This window comes from Diabrotica undecimpunctata, chromosome 3 (genome assembly GCF_040954645.1).
Source record: "Diabrotica undecimpunctata isolate CICGRU chromosome 3, icDiaUnde3, whole genome shotgun sequence".
In the NCBI taxonomy this organism is placed as follows: Eukaryota; Metazoa; Arthropoda; class Insecta; order Coleoptera; family Chrysomelidae; genus Diabrotica; species Diabrotica undecimpunctata.
Genome location: NC_092805.1, coordinates 63,371,203 through 63,392,037, shown reverse-complemented (window position 1 = coordinate 63,392,037; position 20,835 = coordinate 63,371,203). Strand labels below are relative to the sequence as shown.

At 35.4% G+C, this 20,835-nt stretch overlaps 1 protein-coding gene across 1 annotated transcript in view; it reads left to right on the top strand.

The window, feature by feature from the left end:
- The window catches only part of LOC140436862 (beta-ureidopropionase-like), a 73,973-nt gene extending 73,273 nt beyond the window's left edge, over positions 1-700 (top strand). Inside the window, exon 8 of the mRNA XM_072526009.1 lies at positions 564-700. Coding sequence (XP_072382110.1) covers positions 564-668 — 105 coding nt within the window. The 3' untranslated portion in view covers positions 669-700. The remainder of the gene's footprint in view (positions 1-563) is intronic.
- Positions 701-20,835: the final 20,135 nt, after the last annotated feature.

Here is a 20,835-nt window from a genome sequence, read left to right as displayed (position 1 = left end):
CATGACATTGAGGCTTATTTGTAATTGGTTACTATTTTAACTTATTTATAAATTCAATTGTTTTTGTGTTAAAAAAGTTTTTCAAAATTATGTTACAAAATTTAAGAGAAACATTTATTAGATACGCTAATTTTTAAAATACTCTTTTTGAAATATATGTTTAGCAACATAAGTTTATTAACCAAACTAATTTTGCTTGGTGAGTTATTATTTTTTGGTAGTTCCACTTTGTAAAATATTTTGTGTTTTTTAGCAGCTCTTGAAAATGATTGTAAACACAATTGTAAGCTCGAGAAAAATAGTTACATAATAGCCCCTTTTATTGACTCCAGCCCATCCAAACCATATTTATATATTTTTTCCAAACGAGTCACAAGTACTTCTTTTTTCTTACTCTTATATATGTATATATATATATATATATATATATATATATATATATATATATATATATATATATATATATAATTAATTATTCGTCTTTATTTTTGTTCGTTTATGCTTTCGAGTATTGACTATTTATGTATGATAACTATTAACTAATTAACTAAATATATTTTCAGATTACTCATAAATTACCAAAATATAGAGATATTCTATTAAAACTAACCAACAACGAATTCAAGCCACAAGTGATCAAAAAGCACTGCCACTGTAATTCTATTTAATTTTTTATTATATTTTTTATTGTAAAAAAAAATTAAAAATTAAACTATTCTGTTTATTTATACTAACTCCTTTTCCCAAACCCTCTATAATGTAGGTTCCTTTTCTTTCCATATCTTCAACGCTATCTTCTTAACGACCTGATCCCACGGTTCGTAGACTTACTACGGTTGCCTACTTCGACTGGGGTGGGGAGAGTTGAATACTTTACTTACGTCACCAGAGTACACAAGAACACAAGCCCATTTATTATCAGAGTTTGTTCGTGGTAATGATCTTTGAGTTTATTATTTGTGTTTTTATTTATCGTTTATAATATCTTATCTTAGTTTACTTTATTTTTTTATATTAGAAATTTTGGTGTTGTTTCCTATAAAAATTTATTTTGAATTATCGACGAAGTTATTTATTGTAATATGTAGTTGTACCTACATCGTACCTATTGTAGAAGCTTACATAAATTTATTTTTTTTATATGGTGGTAGGTTAAAACGTTAAAATTTCATTGTGTATTAACATAATAATAATTTTGATAAAATTTTAGAATGCCAGGCACAGGTTATAGTGTGACCACTTGTAAAAATATTTTTTATAAAAACAAGAGTCTGCTGATTCTGATCAACAAATGGCATTCTTCACGTTTCCCAAAAACACAAAATTAGAAAAAATATGGACCATGCGCTAAAAACGAAATTGAAATTATTGTGAAAAAGAAAAAGAGAGCATGTTGGACGACAGAAGAAATTTCAAAAGCTTTCACAATAAGATATTTTAGTAAAAGATGTTACTATATCTAAGAAATAATCTTAAATACCCATTACCTGGAATATCAACTTTACAAAAATGGGCTGAAAAACTTTAACCTTAGATCTGGTCTCCTACAAGGAGTACTTCAGGTGATGTATAACGTTGGAAAATTAAAAACTGAACTACAAAGAGTAACCATCTTGTCATATGATGAAATGAAGTTTGTGTCCAGTATAAATATGACCAAAAAGAGGAAGAAGTGGTTGGCCCTCATAGGTACATGCAAGTAATGATGGCTAGATGACTGTTTCATAAATGAAAATAACCTTTGATACAAGTATGACTGACAATATTTTGTCTACAATAATTACTGAGTTGCACAATGTAAAATATATTGTGGTTGCATGCTTGTATGATTTCGGGAGAGGCAATCAAGGACTTTGGAAAAAATTAAATATTTCAGTTGACATCACACATTTTACACATTCAGTCACAAAAGCAAATATCGACATGTTTGTTGATGCCCCCCATCTCCTAATATTAACAAGAAACTGGTTAATCGACACAGGATTTGAACTTGAAAATGGAAGTGTATCCAAAAAAGATTTATTAAAAGAACTAATTGAAGCTGCAACAACAGAAATAAGTTCCATATATAAGCTGACTTCAGATCATTTAGAGGAAAAAAAAATTGCGGAGACAAAACGTTGCACTTGCTGCAAAATTACTATCTCACACAATTGCAACAGCCTTAAAATTTTTTTTTAAACAATTTTTTTTATTTTTATAACTGCAGAGTATGTTTCTAGTCATTGTTCGGATATACCCCTTTGTCTCGTAAAAATATACTGCAGACAAAGGATATTCATGCGGATCAAGTATTTTAATAAATGCTTCGAAAGCCAGGTTACCAGTTCCAAAAGAAACTAAGATGAAGTCATTAATAATCAATCAAGAAAAAATATTAAAAAAATAAAAACCTTAATTATGTAGTGTATATTTATATCTACTGGAAATACAATAAACTAGTTACGTTTTTTACCAATTAAAATGTATTACCTAGATTGTCCTAGATTTCTTTTTTGGTTAATTTTAACAACCCATATATCAACGGTTTTCCATAATTAGGTGTTATAATCCACTATACATCTCATCTTTATTTCACAACTATCTTTACTATTTTCCATACATCAAAGACATAAAAACGTGGATTAACCATGTTACGATTCAAATTACTGTACTCTCGTGACGTATTTGCGGACTTAATGTTTATCGGTTAGTCGGAATAGGCAACCGTTGTAAGTCTAAGAACCGTGCTCTGATCCCATGGTTTTTAAAGGACCCTTATCCATTTCCTTCATCCTCTTCTGAGAATTTTAAGTAAACACAGATTTCGAATATATCTTTTGACAGGACTCATGACTTACCATTCTAAGCTTTTATCAATTCGACCAATAGGAAAATGGTGATACTGATAACTGACTGGTGAAATATGCATATGAAACATCAGTGAATTTTCCTTGAATTTTCCATCGACAACCTGTTTATTCCAAACATCAGATGTCATTATGATCATCACAGTACTACCACAGATTAACAGAACATGTGTTCTGTTAATCTGTGGTACTACTAAGACAAGATCGAACCGTCAATTGTAAATGAGGTGCTGTCGTTTATTTGCGAAAAGAATTTAAAGAAGACTCAAATATAAATTACGCGTTTTTAAACATTTACAATATCCTTTTCGGCGTAGAAACAAAATTCACGCCACAGATATTGCAAGAACTGTGCCATAATTTTTTATTCGGAAAGTTTTAAATCAGGTGATTAATTTTTTTTTTGTATAATATATGACTAGTAATAATCTTTGGTGAACTTGTATGAAGCATTTTATTTTTATAATATTATTTCTATTTATTGTGTTATTATAAAATTGAAACAAAAATATTGGGTATATTTGTTTTTTTACTTTACAAATATATTTTAGAACTAAAAGAATTTAATAATATTTTTTTAGTTTACATTTATATAATGCAGGAACTCGAAAAATAGAGTTGCAATCCGTGGTATACATTCTTACAAAATAATATCTAGTTCTGAGATCTGATTGAAAAGATTATAAATCAGTTCCAGTTCTTTAAAGCATAAAATCGTTGAAAACGTATATATACACATGCACACGTACATACATACACACATACAAACATATATACACACATACCCACGTACATACATATATACAATACATACATTCATACATAAATACATACATACACACATACATACATACACACATACATTACTGAAGAAATAAAAGACAGAATCCAATCTGCAAACCGCTGTCTATTCGCACTGGATAAGCTCATAAAATCAAAAAATCTGACAAGAAGTTCAAAAATAAAAATCTATAAATCCATCGTCAGACCTGTAATAGCATACGGATGCGAAACGTGGACCATGACCAAAGCAAACGAAGAAAAGCTCAGACGCTTTAAGCGAAAAATATTCGGACCTCACCATGACATCACCACAAACCAGTATAAGATCAGAACCAATATCGAATTAAAAGCACTCTACAATGACGCCGATATTGTCCAAGAAATTAAATCACAGCCACTAAGATGGGCAGGCCACGTGCACAGACTGCATAACGATAGACTTGTAAAACTGGTATGGGAGGAGATTCCCACAGGCAAAAGACCACTCGAACGTCCCAGAATGCGATGGAGAGATAACATCCAAGCAGATCTCCGGAAAATGAACATTCCATTTGACCCTAGGTTGATGGAAGACCGAACAAATTGAAAAAAAGTTGTACAGTCAGCCAAGACCCACCCAGGGTTGTAGCGCTACGTGATGATGATGATACATACATACACACATACATACATACATACATACATACATACATACATACATACATACATACATACATAGATACATAGATACATACATACATACATACATACAAACATACATACATACATACATACATACATACATACATACATACTTACATACATACATACATACATACATACATACATACATACATACATCCATACATACATTGATACATACATCCAATAATTATACTTCTAATAATAATTAGGCGCGAATAGTGAAAAATAAAATCTATTTATGGTCTTAACTTGTAGGAGCAATTACTAAAATTTAATTAAAATAAAAATATATTACCTACAATATTTAAAGAGTAGCTCTTTTACACAGCAGACTTAGTAAAACTCAGGTTTAATTTAAATAAATATATATTCGAAATAAATAAATAACAAAACAAAATTATATCCTGGATAATATGTACAAAATTTAATTATCAATCCTAGCGACGATGGTATCGACGCACAGCTCGATGACTCTCTGTTTAATACCTGATGAAAATAAAATATAATTAATGTAATAAAATCGAAACAAAAATATGGTGTTAATACACACATACTCAAGAGAACGAACGATGGGTTAGAGGTGGACGGATCAATTAACACTCGATCCGGCAAGGAGCGGGAAGCGACTAATCAACACTTAGGCACGGGACAGGTCTGTCTCAGATCAAAACTCTAAAACCGGTAGAAAGCTGCCACTAGATCACTCTAGCGGAAGCGATTGGCCTTCAGTCAACACCCTAGGGTCAGTAAAATTGTTTCGAGATCAACACTCTGTTAGAACTCCTAGGACAGTTTGTCTTTGGTCAACATCCAATGGCCCGGTGAAGTTCCTGCTAGATCAGCACTCTGGTGGAACTCCTTTCTCTCTTGTGGCTTACGTTGTTTTATATCGTTGTCGGCCCTCCATCTCCTCTAGCGAATATGATTGGAAGTGGAACGCAGCAATGGAAATAGGTATACAGAGCTTTGGCGGTACGGTGGCGATAGATAGCGGTGCATATCGTTACAAATAGTAACGATGTGCACGATAAGTCAAGATTATAATAAATGTTAAAACTGCTGGCCGTTTACTTGCAAGCACGTTCTACAACTTTGTCTTATGGAAAAACGTATCTTTTGAAAACACATGAGATGAACTGAATGTATATAACAGCTTAAATATTAACTATCAGATCTACCTCAATACATCTTTCCTTAATACCTTTCATACAATAGGACTTGATAGCCCCTGACAAAAATAGTCTATAGAGTTTAATTCCGATGACTTTGGAGGCCAACAATCTAATCATTTTTCTCTAAAAAATCTATCTAGGAAATATCTTGCCTTTGTAGCAATATAAATAGATTCCCCATCGTGCCAAAACCAAAAAATATGTAGTGTAATTTTTAATTGAAAATTTTCCAACGGTTCATATAATACTTCTTTCAAAAAATGAGTATAAATAGCTTCCCTTAATACTTATCTGGATAAAAGTAAGTTCAGATTACATAATCTTAAACTGTAAGCCACCCACACATTTATATAAAATTAATACAGAAAACCCCATTAATTTACAGACACCTAATTTTCTTTATCTCAAACATTGCTTCTAAAATTTAATCCTCATTCCCTTATGAATTTGGTCTCGTCGATATACAATATAAATGAATATATTCATGACACTTTTGTATAAACCATTTTTAAAATTCCATACTTAGTGGAATTTTTTTTATTTTTAATGCTCAGTGGATCATGTATCTCTAGGGCTAAAATATAATTAAATCATTACATATTCCAAAAATATAAATATTTGTTTATTTAAATGGCTTCTAGTCCATTCATAAACTCATATGTTTCTGAAAAATTCGTCTACGTTATAAAACCATTGTTGTCTTGGTCGTCCTCTCCTTTTTTCATCGGTCTTTGATATTCTATCATTTTTCATTTTCATTACGTCTTTCACCGTGTTTTGAAATAATTTGATACAATAATTGTCCTGCATTTGATATCTGAGTCCGTTTTAACAAAGAAACTTGTTAGATCAGTTGTAGTATTCTATATACATTTCCCTTCACTATATGTCCCAGATAAGACATTTTTCGGTATTTAACAGTGTTTAGCAATTCTCCTCATTGTTTTTCTTGCTGTCCAAGGTATTTTCAACACTCGTCTATGAATCAACATTCTTCAATTCTGTTGATGCTTTATACTTTTAGTGCCCACACTTCTGCTCCATACAAAAGTACATATCAAATATAGCACTTAACCATTCTTTGTCTTAGTTCTAAACTGAGATGATTATTGAAAAGAAATGTCTTCATTTTTATAAAAGTAGTTTTAGTCTTTGTTATTCTGCAATTCTGCGTTTTATTTTTATATCTGGATCTACTTGGTCCGTTATAACAGTTTCTAAATATGTAATTTTGTGAACTTTTTTACCTTGAACTCCATTAAATTGAAGTTCCTATTTTTATTTTTCTTAATTCATATTTGGATTTCATTAGTGCTCTTAGACTACCCTATTTTTATTTCCTTTTATCAATTTGGTTTTCACCTCTAATTCTTCATGTCCTTTCTCTTCTATAATAAACTCTAGATGGGTTTACTTTTTATGAACTAAAATAGTACACTTCTCTCTATATAATATATTATATTCTATTGATTCATTATATGTGAAAGTGACCTATCATCTTTTTGCTCTATATTTAATAGTATCATGTACTTTGACGTATGCTGGTTTATTTCTAGCTCAAAATACCTTGCCTGAATCTCTATTCTTTTTATAACACATCTTAATTATTTTCTTGTTTTCGTTAGTATTTAAAGATTATTAGCAAATGCCATACATTAATGTTCATTATTGTAGATGGATAATAGACGCCTTTAGTGGCGGCTGTGAATTTTTTCTTACGTTGGTAGTAGTAAATCTTATTAAGTTATTCTTGGGATCAGTTAAAAATGCCGTTTGAAGTAAACTGGTTGTGCGTGAAGTTAACATTGCAAAACTCGAGTATCGTGCATTGATAAGGGATTTAAGGGATATCGTGGAAGAAAGGATACTGAGGTAAATTTGTTTGCGGCTCGTAAGTGTGTATGGAGATCCTTCAACTTCATTGTAACATAAAAATAGGACATAAAATTGAAAAAATATAAAAAAATTGATGCGGTGACCAATTAATAGGCGGGAAGATGTTACGACTAATCCTAATAGCGTTAATCCGGAAGCATTAGCTTAAAATCCGAACATATTCTTTTCGTTTTTTAATAATTATTCCACTGAATATTTATAAATTATTATCAAAATCGGCACAAACGTATAACTTTAGACAAAGAACATTATTTTATTTAAAAAAATTCAGAACGTTATCGGAATAACTAAGTAGATGTGACAAGTTCGTTCTGGAGCCGAAGTGACTTGTCACTCTAGGCCACGCCCCTCTGATGACGTAGGTTCCCCCTCGTGTCTCTAGGCCACGCCCCTCGACCAATGGTGGCATAGGAACGCCCCCAAGTAAACACCTGACCAATAGTGACATAGGGACGTCACCACTCGTGCCGTTAGAACATATCCTCGACCAATGGTGGCATAGGAACATTCCTTCGTGACGTTAGAACATATCCTTGACCAATGGCGGCACAGAAACGCCCCACTTGTGACGTTAGAGTATATCCTCGACCAATGCTGACATAGGAACATATCCTCGTGACGTTAGAACATATCGTCGAACAGTGGTGACACAGAAATGCCCCCAAGTAATGTCATCGAATGCCATAGTCTGTGGACTAGTACGCATTTCGATGCGCATCGCCCCGCCTCGAATTTGCCCATTGGCTCTTGACCTGGAAATCCCTATTTATCGCTCGAACAGCGCATATAAATATTGGCGATTTTCAGGTCAGTCCCTCATGGGCTCTCCGAGAGCTTAGTGCTCTCAGGGCTCTGCTTCCTGCATTTATTTACCATACTCTGTGGCTAAGAATTGTTTCAACTTAACTTGGTGTTGTATTTCGACGAAGAAATTGTCATGTAAGAAATATCTTGCCTTTTTCAAGGCAAGACACCGAAGATAAATATTTTCCAAGTCCATAACCCGAAAATGGACTTAAGTAGGGGAGCTCTCGACAGTATATTCGAAGCCCTCTACAGAGCACCCGGAGACAACAGAAGGTGGTTAGACCCTTATTTGTTCCCCCGAGGTGACAGTAAACGCCTGACCAATGTTGGCATAGTAACGTCTCCTCGTAACGTTAGAACATATCCTCGGCCAATGGTGATACAGAAACGCAACACTTGTGACGTTTGAACGTATCCTCGACCAATGGTGACACAAAAACGCCCTACTTGTGACGTCGGAACGTATGTACGTCCAAAGGCGGCATTATGACATCGAATTCTCACCGACCAATGGTGACATAGGAACGCCCCAATGGGAACGTGTGCATCGACGTCCAATGAGAACGACGTACATCGACCAATTGTGGAGACGTCCCACGAAAAGACACCCAAACGCCCCCAATTCCCCAATAATAACGAAGATACGCCTCAACCTACACCAATGAAAACGACTGGTGGAGACGTTCGAGAATATTAACGAAAAGATACCCAAACGCCCCCCCCCCATTCCCCCAATAATAACGAAGATATGCCTCGACAAACACCAATGGCGACAGACGAAAAAAAAGACGAATGACGGACAAAGAGAGTAATTTTTGATAAATCCCATATATATTTTATCCACAACGAATAGCGTAATAGTAAAAATTCGTTATTTTTCAATTTATATTTTACGAGTAATTTGCGAGTAACCTCGTAATTAAACTTGGGAATCTTTATAAATTCCAACGTATGCATTCTACCATCGCTGGGAACAAAAATATAACGCCAGAAAATGTATGCATTCACAGCCAGTGACTCACCGGATGGGCATTTCCTTTTAAAATTTCTCACACGGTCACCGGAAACACGTGCATTTCCTTTTCGACGTGTCGTAGCTTGTTATTCATAGAATGATGCCACCGGACGTAATATGACGCGAAATATTGCTAACGAGAACGTCGCCAGATGTTATTGCATTCCTTTTTAACATTTTTTCACTCTTCGGCGTTTTCACAGTCAAGAATATCCTGTGCACTTACAACAGGAATCAGCTTGTTATTAATAGTATGCAGTTCTCGCTAATTTCCAGTCGAGTTACGTCATATCAGCCTTCATATTTAATGAACGAATACTTTTTGTACTTTCATTCTGTAGTCAACATTTGGAAAAGGAACAGTGGTCGTTTGTGCTATAAGAAGGTTAGCGATAAAGTGTTCGTTTTGTGTTTGTGCTACAAATAAAAATTAAAAAATAAGTACTATTGTATATATTTTAGAGGGCTCGTATTTGATTTTATATACCATCATTCTAAGTTTGTCATATTGTTAATTTATTTCTGCATTATTTAAAACATGCAATATTATTTGTAAATATGTTTAATTTTCTCGTTTTTAAAGTAGAACAGTGCATTTCACAGATAATAAAGTAATTGTTGATTAAAAAATAGAAGCACGCAAAAAAATATTTCGATGGTAAATTAAGGAAATGTAAATTGTTGCAGATGTATCTAGCAAAAATTAATGCATCATCTTTGGTTACAGAATGCAAACCAATAAAAAAATTGGTAGATTTGCCGATTGGGACACCCTTTTCAATTCACTCAGGAAAAGTGGTAAACACAAAATTTGGGGAAGCAGTTCTACTGGATTTAGGTACTGAACGTCGTGTTCCTGCCTCATCGGGTGACCGAAGTATACCGACCAATCATCGGCGAACTTTGCAGAGGAAAATATTTACTAATCTTCGAAGGGAAAGTGGACGTAGGAAAAAACCAGCCTCTGGCATCATTTAAAGCGATTCGGTGTGGGAACTTGGAATTAGCTAAATTTCGACAACTACAGACAAACGCAGGTCATTTAAAGACAATTAAATTGGAAATTAAAAATTTCGGTCTTCGCGTAGGTGACGGAACTAATAATAAACATGATAGAGTTAAATGGAAAGATGTAAATTCGAGTAGAGTCAGAACGGGTATAATTATTAATTTAGGACACAAAGATTTAATTCAATTTTTCGGGGACTATTTTAAGTTATTTAAAATTGGAGTTAAAAACATTTTAAAAAAATTATATATGATAAAATGTATTATGACATGATGTGGAGAATTCATTAAAAAATCAAATCAAGGTGATATTAACCAATTTAAATATTTCAATGCCAAAAATGCTGTCCTGGACGCAGGAACGGACTTTTATGATTTTATAGAAACGTAGTTGATAAATTAATGACCAATCTATCAGAATTTGAATAAAAGGGATCAGGGTGGGCTTTGAAAAAATAGTTTCTTTAGAAGTCAATATAAATAAATATGAAGTGGGAAATGGAGCTTCGTCGTTCATTAGACTACCAGAATCAATCCAAAAGAAGCATACATGTATTAATATCAAAAACGATGATGAAGCATGATTTTTTTTGAGCATAGTTTCGGCAATTTATCCAGCTAAATGCAGTTCAGATCGTACTTCTTTATATCCACATTATTGTTACGAACATGCTTTCGAGATGGCCCAGGTAACGGTTGCATTGAATCTCTAATACCCTTCCAGAAGCTTCTCCGTGTATCGAGTGCGAGAGAGAACAACAGGTCACGTAGGCAAATTAGAGGTGGGACAACTCCCGAATGTTCTGGAACTTAATACTTTTGGTATATATATGACGCGATTTTAGAAGTAGAGTTAGTCGTTAAGATACTACCGAACTGTAAAGTTATAAATAAATATATGTATATAAATTCGAACCGCTCGTTTTATTTAATCACGCTACAGTTGGTGTCCGGTGTGAGATTTGCAAATAAATTCAGCAGTGACTTTTGAAAAAGACTTTTGAACTTTTGAAAAGTATTGTTCGTCGGGAACATCCGCGTAGTTAGTACATCCGGTAGTGTCCTTTGTACGAAAGAACATTTAAAAAGTACGTGTGTGCCTGACCAAAGATGCTGCTAGTACAACTTTCAGTAAAACAGTTGCGTGAGCAACTGGAAGAACGCGATGAAGATTGCAGCGGGTCCAAAAAGATACTTCAAGAACGTCTGAAGACTGTTCTCAACAAGAATGGAGATGACCCAGAGACATTCCAGTTTCAGTCAGCGGAAGAAGCAGTTTTAATGAAGATAGAAGAAACTTCTAAAAAAATTGAAGAAACGTCTAAAAAAACTGATGATAAATTCGACACTGTTTCCAAAAGATTCGATGAAACGTCTCAAATGATCGAAGAAACTTCTCAAATTATTAAAGAAACAGCCAGACAAAACGACGAGAAATTCGAAAATATGTCTAGAAGATTCGACGAAGTATGTAATCAAAACAATGAGAAATTTGAAGAAGTCTCAAGAACATTTGATAAGATACAGAAAAATGTTAACGATAAGATAGAAGACGTAGAAGAGAAGATCAAACAATTAGAGACCATGATAACTAACACAAAAGTGCTACCACCAGTTAATACAATAGCCTTAGATCCGGTAGTGAAAGAAGAATCACCCAGAGACGAAACGACACATAATATGAGATTCAAATTGCCACCATTTGATGGAAAGTCTGCTTGGTCCATATACCTTAGACAATTTGAAGCTATTGCGACAGCCAATCATTGGACAGAACAAGAAAAAGCTGTTTCCTTGACTGCTGCTTTACGAGGTGATGCTGCAGATATCCTAAGATCGATTCCTAAGGGTCAAGAAAAATGTTACCAGACCTTGTTTACCCGACTAGACAAACGTTATGGAGATGCCCATCTACAACAAGTCTACAAAGCGCCACTAAGAAGTAGAATTCAACGAGCAAGTGAAAATTTGCAAGAGTTTGAAGCAGATGTTGCTCGTATAGTGCGGTTGGCTTATCCGGAGGTACCAGACAACATTTTAGAAGAAATTGCTGTAGATACCTTCGTCAATGGGTTAAAAGAAAGTGAATTACAGAAAGCTTTACGACTAGCAAGACCGAAAGTTCTAGATGAAGCGCTCGCTATTGCCTTGGAACATGAAACAGCTAGTCAAACTTCACGGAGTCATCGAGTAAGAACCATTGAAGAAGGCGACGAACCAAGCGATGAACGTCTGGAAGAAATGGTACGAAAAGTAGTTCGTAACACGATGCCGAAGAGACGCGAGCCCAGATGTTGGAATTGCGGTGACTTAGGTCATATTCGCCGTAATTGCAAGAAAATGATACAACAGTCGGAAAACTAGAACGGGTCGACAACAAGGGGCAACTGCCGACCTCGAGAAACACAGCCCCCATAGTAACTGTGAACATTACGTCCTCAGGTGGAATTCATAGCTTGTACATAGAGGGTCGTATCAATAATAAAAGTAGATCGTTTTTGGTAGATACAGGTGCAACGAGAACTATTGCACGGCCAGAAGTAGTACGAGGCCATCTTAAATTATTGCCTGCAACAGTAAAGCTTAGAACAGCAACTGGTGAGATAATTAATACATATGGCGAGGCTAATATGTCAGTATCCATTGGCCAGACCACAGTGAAACATACAGTATTAATTGCAGAGATCTCCGATGAGTTCATATTGGGGATGGATTTACTAAGGAAAGTTGGGGCTGTATTGAATGTCAAAGATGGAGTTCTCGAGATCAGTGGTGAAGAGTTGCCGTTTCATGGAGACAAAGAAGATGTTATCAGCTTAATAACTACTTGTGACGTAACAATACCCGGTAATAGTGAGAAAATTTTGATGACCAGACCTGATGGTTACTGCCGAGAGGGAAGTTTAAGGATGGTCGAAGATGTGAATAATGCCGAGTTCCTAACGGCAAAAGCTTTGGTGAGAATTCGAGATGTCGTTCCTGTAAGAGTTATGAATTTAAAGGGAACTGCTATTAAGTTAAGTAAAAGAACTTTGATCGGACAGTGTGTTCCCGTGGCTTCGATTTGTTCCATAAATACTAATGAGAAACCGTCGAAATCTAAGTATCCAAAGGAGCTTGTTGAGACGATGATTAAAACGTGCCAAGATCTTGATGATGAACGAACTAAAAAAGTGAAGTCTATGCTGATAGAATTTCAAGATGTTTTTGCCATGGATAAGAAGGATAATGGCAAAACAAGCATAGTAAAGCATAAAATTAATACCGGAGACGCTCAGCCAATCAGACAACAACCTAGACGACTTCCATTTGCGAAAAGAGATGAAGCCGAAGACATCATCAAAGATATGAACAAACAAGGGGTAATTGAACCATCAAACAGTCCATGGACATCACCAGTAGTCCTAGTAAAGAAGAAAGATGGTTCAACACGTTTTTGTATTGACTACCGACAGCTCAATGCAGTAACTAAAAAAGATAGTTATCCTTTGCCCAGAATAGACGATACTTTGGATACACTTTCTGGTTCTCGTTGGTTCTCCACACTCGATCTGAAAAGTGGATATTGGCAAGTAGACATGGAGCCAGCTGATCGTGAAAAAACCGCATTCTCCATAGGATCAGGGCTTTGGCAGTTCACAGTTATGCCCTTTGGTTTATGTAATGCTCCGGCCACATTTGAAAGATTAATGGATGCAGTTTTAAGAGGTCTAACATGGAAAACATGCCTGGTTTATTTGGATGATGTAATTGTAGTTGGAAGATCCTTCGATGAACATGCCAATAATCTATCAGAAGTCTTTCAACGATTGCGGGCAGCGAATCTGAAGTTGAGTCCGAAGAAATGTCACTTGTTTCGACGAGAAGTGAAGTACTTGGGACATATTGTAGCAAGTAATGGTGTAACAGCTGATCCTGAAAAACTTGCAGCAATTAAGGATTGGCCAATACCAAGAGATAAACACGAAATTAGAAGTTTTCTTGGCCTATGTACATATTACCGCCGTTTTGTCAAAGGATTTGCCAATATCTCCAAGCCATTAACAAAGTTGACAGAAGAAGGCAAAGAATATACATGGAGCGAAGAGTGTCAAAGAGCTTTTGAACACTTACAAGTGGCTCTGATCAGCGCACCGATTTTAAGCTACCCTAGACAGGCAGGAAAATTTGTGTTGGACACCGATGCAAGCAACAGTGCAATAGGAGCTGTTCTTTCCCAAATCCAAGATGGGCAGGAGAAAGTCATCGCTTACTTTAGCAAAGTCTTGTCAAAACCAGAAAGAAACTATTGCGTTACCAGAAGAGAATTGCTAGGCGTAGTGAAGGCTTGTGAGCATTTCCATAAATACTTGTATGGCAGAAAGTTTCTCCTTCGCACGGATCACGCTGCTCTAAAATGGCTCCTACAATTTCGTAATCCAGAGGGCCAGATGGCAAGATGGTTAGAACGATTACAAGAATATGATTACGAGATCGAACACAGGGCTGGCAGAGTTCATTCCAATGCTGATGCCCTTTCGAGACGACCGTGCAGTGCAAATTGTAATCACTGTCTTAAATTAGAAGAACGACTTTGCCCCGTGAGACGAACCACCGTCATTAATGAGCAATGGCAGCCTCAACAGCTACAAGACGCTCAAGCAGATGATCCATGTATAAAAAGAGTATTGGATTGGATGCGTCGAAGTGAGAGACCTTCTTGGCAAGACATTAGTGCATGTAGTCCAGAAGTCAAGTGTTACTGGAGCCAATGGAATTGCCTAGTGCTGAAAGATGATCTTCTGTATAGAACCTTTGAGAACGATGATGGTACAGAAACTAAGCTTCAGTTAATTGTACCTAAAAGTAAAGTGTCAGAAGTATTGCGTCAGTTGCATGACGGTGCATCAGGTGGACACTTTGGTATCACGAAGACTCTGCAAAAGGTTCGAGAACGGTTCTATTGGGTGAACTGTAAAGATGATGTAAGAAGATGGTGCCGGAAATGTGAACTGTGTGCAACCAGTAATGGTCCAGCTGGTAAAAAGAGGGCACCCATGAGACAGTACAATGTTGGTAGTCCTATGGAAAGAGTAGCAATCGACATTGCAGGTCCACTTCCAGAGACAAATGATGGAAATAAATATATCCTGGTAGCCATGGATTATTTTACGAAATGGACTGAGGCCTATGCGATACCAAATCAAGAAGCTGCTACCGTTGCAGAGGTACTTGTTAAAGAATTCTTTAGCCGATTTGGTGTTCCTTTGGAGATCCACTCCGACCAAGGGCGAAACTTCGAGTCAACCCTTTTCCAAAACGTCTGTAAATTGATTGGTGTCAATAAGACCAGAACGACACCCCTGCATCCTCAATCAGATGGAATGGTCGAGAGAATGAACCGAACAATGGGTAAACACCTGTCCAAAGTTGTATCAGAACATCAAAGAGATTGGGACCAGCACATTCATTTATTCCTAATGGCCTACCGCTCGGCCGTGAATGAAACTACAGGCCAGACTCCAACCTGCCTGATGTTAGGTCGTGAAGTTCGTTTACCCTGCGACCTAGAGTTTGGCTGCAGACCTTCCGAAGAACATGTTGCAAGCGAAGATTATGTCGACTGCCTGAAGTTAAGAATGAACAACATTCATGAACTTGCCCGACAACACATCCAGATAGCCAGTGACAGAATGAAAGATCAATATGATTCTCGATGCAAGAGTGAAAGCTATGAAGTAGGTGATCTTGTTTGGCTTTATAATCCGCAACGTCGTCGAGGCTTGTCTCCCAAACTGCAAAGACAATGGGAAGGTCCATATGAAATTAAAAAGAAAATAAATGACGTAATATACCGAATTAAGAAGTTGCCGAAAGGTAAACCAAAAGTAGTTCACATAAATCGTCTTGCACCATATGCTGGCTCAAATGAAACAGAAGAAGCACGAACCCTTCAACATGAGATCAAAGATGACCGGCGACCAAGCTTTAATGAATTTATGTCAAATTACGCAGAGAGAAAGAGTGCTAGATTCGGCGTGACCAGAGAAGTTCAGCAGGATCTTTTTAGGGTTCCGCATAACGTCTCTCTAGCCCACTGTGTTGCCCAAGATCTTGAGATGACTAAAGGAATCTCATCTGTATTTTATAAGAAATTCGGTCGTTTGGACGAGTTAAAAAACCAGCAGCCTAAAGTTGGAAGAGTACTGAGATTAGAAGATGGTTCTCGATCTTTGCTGTATATGGTGACCAGGAAGTCGTATACAGACAGGGCAAGCTACGAGGATATATGGCGTGCTCTAACTAATTTGAAGAAAATTGTGTGCAATTACGACATCAAGAATTTGGCCTTACCCAAGATAGGTCATGCACTAGATAATCTGGACTGGAAGATTGTCAGAAGCATGCTTGAAGTGATCTTCCGAGAAACCGGCGTAGGAATTACTGTGTGTTGCATTAACCCGATGAAATCGTATCATTCAAAGTCAGTAGACTGTTATTTCTTTCTAAAGGGTTCATGCAGAGCTGGAGAGTCCTGTAGATTCCGCCATCCTGTGCCTACATATAGAGTTGCTGATCGGGACGGTCAGATTTAAGAGGGGAGCAGTGTTACGAACATGCTTTCGAGATGGCCCAGGTAACGGTTGCATTGAATCTCTAATACCCTTCCAGAAGCTTCTCCGTGTATCGAGTGCGAGAGAGAACAACAGGTCACGTAGGCAAATTAGAGGTGGGACAACTCCCGAATGTTCTGGAACTTAATACTTTTGGTATATATATGACGCGATTTTAGAAGTAGAGTTAGTCGTTAAGATACTACCGAACTGTAAAGTTATAAATAAATATATGTATATAAATTCGAACCGCTCGTTTTATTTAATCACGCTACATTATGCAACTGTCTTAAATATCGACGGGCTAGAGACACCTATGACTATAAAGGGTATTTCAAAATTTGAAAAGTTAAATATCATTTCTGTAAACGTTTACGGGTTAAAAATGATTGTTGCTAAAGAGAGAACGTTTTACGTAACAATACCAGTAAGGCTATGCAAAACCAAATTAACTAAACATGTACATTTATTGATTGTGCAGGATAAATATTTTCCAAAATTGAATGATTACCAAGCATCTATGGCTCACGATGAATCTGTAGAAATTAAATATCATTATTGTATGATTAAAGATATGGTTCGACTCATGTCTAGTCAGTTGAGTAAGAATAATATTATAAAAATTTTATGTGACATTTTATGATATGTCATATTTTATGTTTGAATTATTTTAGCAGTTTTGACAGATTAAACGATCATGCAAAATATTGCATAATGTAAAGTTTCGTTTCCATCATATCAGAATGTTGAATTTAAAAATCATATGTATAAATAAACGACTCGCCTATGCTAATTTTGAATCAATGTTGCACAAAGTTAAAAACAGTCCGTTAAAATGCAAAACAATTAAATATCAGCAGCATAAGGCCTTTAGTGCAGGTTATTACGTAAAATGTTCTTACGGTGAATCTCTGTTGTCCCAATTTTTTTTTTATAATCTCAGTGGTTACGATTCACATATGATGATTAGAAATCTAGCAAAAAATAGTAGTATCAGCCTACTACCAATAAATAAGGAAAAGTATATTTCTTTTACAATAAACGATTCCGAATCCAGCATAAGGCTGAGATTTGTTGATTCACTGAGATTTTTAAATTCGTCATTGGACAAGTTGGCTGCCACATTACAACCTGAGTTTTAAGATATTTAGCTGGTGAAATTCCAAACGCGAGTACCGAACAAATGGAATTATTGAAAAGAAAAGGCATATTCCCATACGAATATATTGATTCTTTTAATAAATTGAATGAAACACAACTACCATCAATTGATAAATTTTACAGCTCATTATCAGGTAAACACATCTTCAAAAATATGTAGGTACTGTCATGCACAAACAGTTTGGCAGTCGTTCGGTATTAAAAATGTTTTGGAATATAGCATGTTGTACATAAAGACAGATATTATGTTACTGACATGCATTTTTAAAAATTTTTGACAAAAATGTCGAACCACATTTTTGCTGGGCACATACCGTGCCAGGTTTTTCATGGGATGCAATGCTAAAGTATACTAGATGTGAACTTGAACTATTAAATGATATCGATAAATCATGTTTATTGGGAAAGCTATCCGAGGTGGCATAAGTCAAGTAAGTAATAGATATTCTGAGGCAAATAACAAATAATAATAATAGTCTCCCGTTTTATACCGCTTCGCGGCTTTGGGAGTATAGCAGGGTAGTCTGCTATATCTAGGGCCTACGGTATACAAGGAAGGTAATCTGGCCAGTGCTATGCTTCAACCGCCTATTATTACCCCTGGTTTTACCCAAGGTACTCATTTTATTCAGGCTGAGTCGACCTGGGGCCTATAGACATTTTTTTTTTAAATGTCTAGTTGTTCTTTGCCGGCGGTAGGATTCGAACTCCGGACCACCGGCGTACGAGGCAAGCATCCTACCGCTTACGCTACGCAGGCCCTCAAATAACAAATACATGCATAATTATGATCCATCAAAACCTAGTAAATATTTGCTATATTTAGATGTCAACAATTTATATGGTTGGGCAATGTCTCAATTCTTACCATATGGGGTTTCGAGTGGGTTGACCCCAATATTGATGTTCTTAGCATTCCTGACGACGCGGATATGGGGGATGTGGGATATGGGGAGTGGATTTGGAATACCCAGAACACTTGCATAACTTACATCGAGATTTACTGATTTGTTGCGAACATCGTGTTCCACCAAGAAGTAAGGTTCCAAAACTTATGACTACCCTATACCACAAAAAAAGAGTACACTTTGCACTATCGCAATCTAAAACAAGCTCTGAATGCCGGACCCATACTAAAAAAGATTCACCGGATCCTGAAATTCAAACAGAGCGATTGGCTTACGCCGTACATCGATCTTAACACCAGATTGCGAACCGCAGCAACTACAGCATTTGAAAAATACATGTACAAGTTAGCCAACAACGCCATCTTTAGTAAAACGATGGAAAACATTAGGAAACATCGCATCGTAAAGCTAGTATCAAAATGGGATGGAAAATATGGGGCAAAAAATTTGATTGCTAGCCCAAGATTTCATCATAGAACCGTGTTTGATGAAAATCTAATGACAATCGAACTTAACAAAACATAGCTTATTTTTAACAAACCATTGTACATCGGCATATATATTTTAGATATATTCAAAGTATGTATGTACGATTTTCATCATAACTTTATGTTGCCATATATGGGAGTAAAAAATTGTAAGCTGATGTATGGGGATACTGACAGTTTTATCTATGAAATAAAAATAAAATCTAAATTCGATATATCAGACTATTCTGAGAATAATATTTATGGAATACCTCAAGTCAAAAAAAAAAGTTCTCGGAATGATAAAAGATCGAAAAGCATTATGGGATAAAAACAAGAATAATATGGATGATGCAAATATTGAAAGAATTGTAAATGATTTAAGTGTCACAAAAAAATCTAAGAGGGTTAAATATTCAACGGTAAAAAATGACATTACTTTCGATTATTATGGTAAGTGTTTAAACGAATTTACAACTAAAAGCGTCTCCCAATCAACGTTTCGTTCCTACGCCCATGATCTTTTTACAATCACACAAGAAAAAATCGCATTAAGTCCGTACGATGACAAACGTTACTTGCAACAAAATTCTTATGACACTTTACCTTGGGGCCATTATGAAACCACAATGATTGAGTAAAAAACAATAAATTAATAAATGAAAATATAACCAATTTTTTAAAGCTTCGTCAATCTCCACAAGAAAAATGACCCAATTATTTTTAAATTAATATGTAGATGGATAATAGTAATTTTGGTAAAAATCAGCATTTGTAATTTTAAGTACAAAATAAAAACTTTCAAAATATGCATTGTTTTTTTTGCAAATTGGTTCTTAAAGTCTCAGCTTGTCTTTCACAGGTTGTGACATGGATATTAATAATGAATCGAACTAAAAGTTTTTTCAAATATTTTATTCAAAAACACTTTTATTTAAATCTATAATTACATATTCTTTAAAATAATACAAATATTCTCTTAATATTAAACTTGTAATACTGGTATTAAAAGAAGACTCATAAAATGAATATAAAATGTCCATTGGCTTTAAACCGTTTTTGATTTTGAATAAAGTAGCAATTTTTAGTGCATTACAATAGTAATTTGAAAATTCAGTCGTCAAGAAAGAAAAGTCTTCAAACAACCGAATGCGTGGTAAAAATAAACTTCTCGCTTCCTTCAATAAGATTTTTGACACCTTCTTCATGTAAAGTAAAACCCAATTTCTTAACGAATAACCACTTGAGCTGATCTGTAGCTTGAGTTTCAACGGTTAAAAATTCACAACACTCTGGAGGTTCACTTTCACAATAGCATTGTAGAGTCATCTGAAAGAACAGATTGTATTTACGATTAAGTTCATCCATGAATTGTAACCAATCAAATATACCAAACGATATTTCATTATTCTGACAGCATAATTTAACTCCAGGCTCAAATAATCGAGCTGAACTTATTCCAACTAAAACTCTTAAATTTCCAAAATGATAT